The sequence below is a fragment of the Zophobas morio genome, unplaced genomic scaffold (genome assembly GCF_036711695.1).
Source record: "Zophobas morio isolate AGI-343-1 ecotype UQ-CSIRO unplaced genomic scaffold, CSIRO_AGI_Zmor_V1 ptg000029l, whole genome shotgun sequence".
In the NCBI taxonomy this organism is placed as follows: domain Eukaryota; kingdom Metazoa; phylum Arthropoda; class Insecta; order Coleoptera; family Tenebrionidae; genus Zophobas; species Zophobas morio.
The window spans coordinates 3,402,035-3,409,498 of record NW_026972134.1 but is presented as its reverse complement, the minus strand read 5'-3'; the positions used below and the strand labels follow the sequence as shown (position 1 = coordinate 3,409,498).

At 34.5% G+C, this 7,464-nt stretch overlaps 1 protein-coding gene across 1 annotated transcript; it reads left to right on the top strand.

Annotated features, from left to right (window-relative positions):
* On the top strand, nt 1-4,561 carry LOC135137298 (ATP-binding cassette sub-family C member 4-like). The gene is made up of 9 exons (XM_064066920.1): nt 1-169; nt 218-442; nt 498-928; nt 1,316-1,472; nt 1,528-2,748; nt 2,796-3,129; nt 3,181-3,331; nt 3,387-3,617; nt 3,666-4,561. The coding sequence occupies exons 1-9, from the start codon at nt 90-92 to the stop codon at nt 4,559-4,561; spliced, it is 3,726 nt and encodes a 1,241-aa protein (XP_063922990.1). The 5' UTR covers nt 1-89.
* The last annotated feature ends 2,903 nt before the right edge of the window (nt 4,562-7,464 follow it).

Sequence of the window (7,464 nt, the reverse complement as noted above, 5' to 3'; positions counted from 1 at the left end):
AAAAAGTTATCATAATTGCTAAAAAATTCAAGATCGCTGTATGGACTTGAAATGTTTGAAAAAGTTTAACAGCCATAACTAAATGAAAAATGGACATCGGTGGGAAAAAAGGAAGAAGACGCAGCAATCCTAAAAAAGATGCGAGTATTTTTTCAAAAATAACATTCTGGTTGGTAATGTCAACAACAACAAAAATAAATAAATTTTATTTTTTAAGGTACACAGTTGATCTATTTAGAAAAGGCTTTAAACGTGAACTAGAAGAAGACGATCTTTATGAGGTGCTTCCCGAATTCGAATCATGTAGCCTCGGAGATCGAATCGAACATGAATGGAATCAACAAAAACATCGATCAAATGCGATGTTTGTAGTTCTTTTGAAAATGTTTGGACCATACTACTGCATATTAAGTTTGAATATGTTCTTTCACATAATTTTTCAGTAACATGGATCTGTTTGAATTGAAATGGTCAAAACTTAAATATTTCGGTTGTAGTGTCGTTCAGCCAATGATAGTAAGCAAACTTGTTTTTCTGTATGCACCTAGTCGAAAAGAAGTGAATAAAACGAACATCTATTTGTACAGTGCGCTTCTGATACTGTTACTCGTTACCGACGTGGTTTGCAGGGAAAATTTTTTCTTTCTTACAGAAAATCTAATCATTAAAATCCGCACTGCATTCTGTACGCTCGTTTATAGAAAATTGCTAAAACTTCCAGGAAGTCGTCTGCGACATGTATTCTTCGGGAACATTACCAATCTCATAACTAGAGATATTAATGCTTTTGACCAATTTTTTATTAATTTCAGCTACGGGTGGAGTGGATTTGTTATAATTATTATAACTTGTTGCAACATGTATCAAAATATTGGCTTTCCAACAATTATTGTCATGTCCGTGGCGGGTTTATTGATTTCAGCTCAAGGTATGTCCGTACATTCGTAGTACATTTACGATAAATTTTTATTTTCTATTGATTAACATACACACGCGTTCCTCGGTACCTTATTAATTTATTAGACATAGAAAATTTCAAGATTTTACTCGCATTTTGATGTGTTAAGGAACTTAAAAAAAAATGAAATTGATTTTTGTTAGTATTAAAAAGAAAAATACGTACCCTCAAAAACCAGTACAAGTAATGAAATCTTGACGAGCGCACATTTGTTAACTCACCCTGTATATTTTCTAATTATTTTCGCATGCGTGCGTATTAGTTTTAAGTAACAACTAAAATGTGGATAAACTACCTTTACTATTACATATGTATAATTGTATACCTAAAAATTATAAAATTTTTATGAAATTTTAGTGTTAGCTGGAGTATGGATTGTTTCGTTAAAACAGGCGAGTTGTAAAAAAACGGACAAGAGAATTGCAATCCTGCAAGAAGTTTTGTCGAATATGAGAAGTACTAAATTCTATGTATGGGAAAAATATGTGGATGATAAATTAACTACTCTCAGAAAGTAAAATGTGTATATATGCCTTAAATATACCAAAACTAGTTCCAATTAATTCCAGAAAGGAAACAAATCTATATCTTAAAGTTGTTATTGTCTTATTCTCTTCAGTCGTGTCTGGAATAGCAGCCAGTAATATAACATTTTGTTTAGTTCTGATGATGTACAATTGGTTTGCTCAACAATTATCAGCAGAAACTATATACTTCATAACTGGTGCTTTTATAAACTTGTGTTTCAGCTTCAGCGTGGCTGCTCCATATTCAATGTTTAATGGCGCGCAAGTAATTGCTGCTGTTAAAAGAATGCAAACTTTAGTACAACAACTAGAAACACACAACGAATCTCCAAAAATATTCGAAACTCTCAATCCGAAAATTGAACTGAAAAATGTCACAGTCGCTGTGGAAAATAGAGTAATTTTTGACGATATTAGTTTTGATACAGACAAAGGATTAACTTTAGTTACTGGAGCTGCCACCAGCGGAAAAAGTGTTCTGTTGATGACTCTTTTAAAAGAATTTGAAATATCTAAAGGAGACTTAGTTGTTGAAGGAAGGATGTCGTATGCACCTCAGGAACCGTGGTTATTTCCTTCAACTATTAAACAAAATATCATCTTTGGAAGCACGTATAACCATGAACGTTATCAAGATGTGATCAAAGCGTGTGATCTACAATATGATTTCGATTTGTTAGAAGACGGAGATTCCACCGTGGTGGCTGATCGTGGAATTAACTTGAGTAAAGGACAACAAAGCAGGATAAATTTAGCTAGAGCTATATATAAAAACAGCGACATCTATTTATTAGATGATTGTTTGTCTAGTTTGGATCCACTAGTGGCGCGATTTATTTTTAGTACCTGTATATTAAAATTTTTGCGCAATAAGATAGTATTTTTAGTCAGTCATAACACAAATTTTATGCCATATGCTACTAAGGTTTTAAAATTAAGTAATGGATGCGTTGACTCTTATGAAAATACATGTATACAAAAAGCTGATGGTTTAGAACAGATTAGTATTTCAAAAGGAAAAATATGTAACAATAATAATGAATCTGGAACCGAAGACTATGGAATTTCGGATGAAAAAACGTTGCTTGCTGCAGAAACGGCGAAGCGAGTGTATGGCGAAAACAAAAATACAGGATCTGTATCTTTCGAAATTTACAAACAGTTTATAAATTTGGGTGGTGGAAGATTTTTCTTAATTATAATTGGTTTTTTTCTGCTAACTCAGTTATCTTTGAGTGCCAAAGACAGTTTAGTCCGTGACTGGTAAGTGGCTAATAAAAAAAATATTCGTGAATTAAATGAAAGTTTAGGGCTAACCTGGAAGATGAAATATTGGAAACAAATAACAGTATTGCAAATAATTCTCACTACGTAACTTTACTACAAGAACGTAATGTTCTGAAACTCAAATTTGTTCTAACAGTAACTGTACTGTGTGCCACTACACTTATCAGAGCTATCGCACTGTTCGTTTTTTGTAGATCAATATCAATTAAGTTACACAATAAGATGCTTAAAAATATCCTCAATGCCTCACTGAGATTTTTTGATACAACATTTATCGGAAATATGGTCAATAGGTTTTCGAAAGACCTGGCTAATATTGATGAAAATATCCCGTTTCCTCTACATCATTTAGCAGCGGTAATTCATTCAGTTATGAGCTTATATTTAACCTTTTAATTTGTGTTGCAGATTATTTTCGAAAGTGCTGGAAATCTAGTAATTATAGCTTCCACAAATGTGAGACTGTTAATACCAATTTTTCTACTTTTCATAAGCTTTGCACTGTTAAGATATATTTACTTAAAAACTGGAAGACCACTGAAACGACTAGATGCTTCAAGTAAAAAACAAGAATTTTACGTTGTATAGACCACTGTAATATATTATTCTTGTAGCAAAAAGTCCACTGGTCGGTTATGTAAATGCCACATTGGACGGATTAGTCTCAATCAAGGTTTTCCAAGCAGAACAAATTTTGAAAGAAGAATTTGAAAAATACCATAATGTTTATAATTCTGCCTCATTTTTATACGCTGCTTGTTTGAAGGCCTTCGTGTTCGCTTCAGATCTATGTGTATCCATTTTCGTCACCATAGTCGTTTTTCAGTTCGCTATTTTCAACGAAGGTATCAACAGTTGTTGTTGTGTCAGTAGTCACAGAAATCATGTTTTAGGTGTTTTACCAGCAGACTTTGGACTTGCAGTTTCTCAGGCATTCATCATGGGAACTACACTGTATTTTGGACTGTACAAAGGAGTTGAAGTAGAAACGCAAATGACTTCGATGGAACGTGCCATTGAATACACCACAGTGAAAAACGAAACAAAGACGGGTTTAGAAATTAAAGACTGGCCTAAAAGAGGGGATATTGAATACGAAAATGTGTCCTTATCAGTAGATAACTCAAAAACTTGCGTTCTCAAAAATATAAACTTTTTCATTAAATCACCAGGAAAGATAGGAATCGTCGGACGTACAGGAGCTGGCAAATCATCTATAATTAGTGCGCTGTTCCGCTTATATGAATTTGATGGCAAAATCGTCATAGATGGCATTGATATTAAAACTTTATCGTTAAGTTTTCTCAGAACTCGTATTTCCGTAATACCACAAGATCCGATACTCTTTGACAGTTCTCTTCGAGATAACATAGATCCGGGACAAAAACACACAGATGAAGTGATATGGAATGTTTTAGAAACCGTAAAATTAAAAGAATCTTTGGAAACGTTGAACGTGAACATTAAAGAAATGAACTTAACTTGCGGTCAGAAACAATTGATTTGTTTGGCTAGAGTTTTGGTATCTAATAACAAAATCTTAGTACTGGATGAGATGATCGAAAACGTCGATTTTGAAACAGAAAATCTAATCTCTAATGTCATCAACAAACATTTTTCGTCGTGCACCGTCATTAAAATAGCTCACAAGTTAAAATTTGTAATGGACTGCGATAAAGTTTTAGTACTAGACAAAGGTGAAATTGTTGAATATGATAGTCCCAAATCTTTGTTACAAGACAAGACAGGGCTGTTTTATAAAATGGTTCACAGTACTAACCTTCCATAAATGTCTTTAATTATCGTAAGTGTTAAATTAAGCAAAGTAAATTTTGATAATTGTTAAATTTTTATCGATTTTACTAGATAATAATAATAAGCATAAGCTGTAAATTTGTATATCAATAGAAGTTTGAGACAAGGCTGTTGTTTATTTAATAAGAGAGACAGTGTTGTGGCAATTGACACCACAAACGTCACACTTGGAGTTCTATTTTCATCGGAGTTCAACGAACCCATAAAAGTGAATCGAAGTGTTTGAGAAAACTATTACCCAAGAGCGACACCCGAAACCTCGTTCAAATCAGACAAAATTGATAGATCGTGTTCGGGAAACATCGTTTCAGTCGTTTCAGTAGTGTGCTGGAAAGCGTTTGCCGTGTACCGGGGATAAAACACAAAAATAATTCAATAAGATAGAAGATAAAGGTAGTAGCAATAAAATTTACTTGATTTTTTATGTTGCTAGAAATATTTTTGTTTTTATACCATAGTTAAGCAAATAGTGAGACATTTTTACTTCCTATGAACCCATTTTAAACCAAATGGTAGCACCTCTGATCCTCTGTTGATGACCGAACGTTCGCAATGTAGTACGAAAAGGGTCATCAATGGCTCTTGCGTGGAGCTCGTAATCTAAGTGCCGCTCTAGAGCTTCGATTCGGGGTGAACATCTTTAACAGGTTTTTGCAGCCAAGAACACAGAAAGTTGGAAAATCTTTCAAAAATTCGAAGCAGATATCAAAATTCTGGTAAGTCTAGCATTCTTTGGCGTACCACTGAGAAGAGTTTACGGCTGAGACCTTTGTCAACGGGATTCGCGAAGTTACGAAGATTTTGCAAGTATCTAGGAGCCAGATATCATCTGATGCTCTGATTCGGACAATGGAAGTGGAGGTTAGATACAGCTCTTTAAGAACGAGCCACAAAGTCGAAGTGGTAAAATTAGAGACTGAAGAAAACGATAAGATAGTAAAGCTGTTGGAAAAATTCTCACAGCTAATAATATATGGCCTAGCTCGAGGACGAGAGAAAGGTTTCCTTCTTAAAAAAAATATGGAATGTTATATGTATGGGCGCTAGGGACATCTCAAAGAGAAAGGCCCCAGGGAGGCGAAAATAGGAAGTATCACCAGAGGCAGAAGTCCAGCTATACCGGGGAAGATTAATAGGACTTACGTGCAATTACGGTCGATACTGGCGCTGAGGTCCCAATTCTCCGTAGAGGACTCTTCAGATCTAAGCACTATGCCCGAAACAATCACACTGAAGACCGTGACTGGAGAGTTGACGCCAATCATGGGCGACGCAGAGGTAGAAATCTGCATTGTTCAGCTGAAGATAAAATATCGGGTTCTCGTGGCTAACATTGAAGATAACTTTATATTGGGAATGGATTTGATTAGCCGCCATCGATTGACAATCGATCCAGTGGAAAAAGGCCTGCATGTTATAAAAATAGTTACATGTTTTCTTGAATAAAACACTACATTAGCTTTTATTCAGAGAGAGACGATTTTCCCGACATCACTGAACAATAAATATATTCGATATTTCGTTGAAGCAATGCACAACCATATAAAGACTCGATTTTCGAATAAAGTTTAAAATCATCGGCAAACATTAATTTGTCACACAATACCACATCTGCAAGGTCCTTAATAAATAGAAGAAAAATCAACGGTCCCCTAAAGCTTTGGGGTACCCCACATGTGGGAGAAAAACCAGAGGACGTGAAGTTACGATATCTGACCCTAAATTCAGGATTAGAGAGATAAGACAAAAGTAAATTTAGTAAAGAATCAGAAAAACCTAGAATACGAAGCTTTTGCAGTAGTATATGGTGATCAGTTTGATCCAATGCCTTGGAAAAGTCGATATATATATGCAATCAACTTGTCCTTTCGCATCGAGCGTTTCTGAGACGAATTGTGAAAATGATTGGCGATAGTTGAACGGTTTAACATAAAGCCATGCTGATAAGGAGATATTAAATGTTTAATTGAACTATAGATGTATTTGTATAAAATGATTTCAAAAGTTTTCACAAAATTCCAAAGCAAGGATATAGGTCTATAATTCGAAATTTGATTAGTTTTACCATTTTTAAAAATTGGACAAATAATGACCTTTTTCCAAATACCATGAAACTCTGAGCGTTGCAAAATTAAAGTAAAAATAGTATAAGGAGGATCAGCAAGAACATGAGCGCAGTCTCTAAGTACAGAACATTATCAATTCCCGATGACTGCAAAATCATTAAATGTTTGTTAGTGGTATAATTTATTTAAATAATAATGTATTTATTAAAATCAAAATATACGACAAATTAATGCAAAATACGTCAAATAATTTTACTAGGAGTTTCAGAGGAAAATTAATGACATATTGCTTAACAGAAATTTTAACAAATACTACCAATTATTGAAAAAAATGGGTATCAATTCGGCAGAAAGTGAGCCGTTAGTTCAGGACCTTGCCGATAGCAGCGCCACTAAAAGTTACGGAAGCGACTTTCCAGGTAAAACCCTTTTCGCCTGGTTTACCATAAAGTAATAATTGTTAGCGTTCTCGGCTGATTTTCCTAATTTATGGCAAGGAACTCGGTTTTATAACAAGCCGCCAGGATCGGCCGTAGTAATCTATTGTTAAGGAAGTTAACTTTTATACACAATAGAATACTATCATAAAACCGAATTAGAACCGAGGAAACCAAAACAACAATGACGCATCACGCATTACCTATGCCGCTCTCTTGTCAAGGCCAACTACCATGCAGAACTACCCCCAAGCGCTAACGTGCACATGGTTGCCTATGTTTAACGATTTTTGATTGATTTTTTTTTGAAATTCAATTTATTCAAATGTGATTTCGCGCTGCTGTTAATTAAATTCAACCCACAAATTTGATTC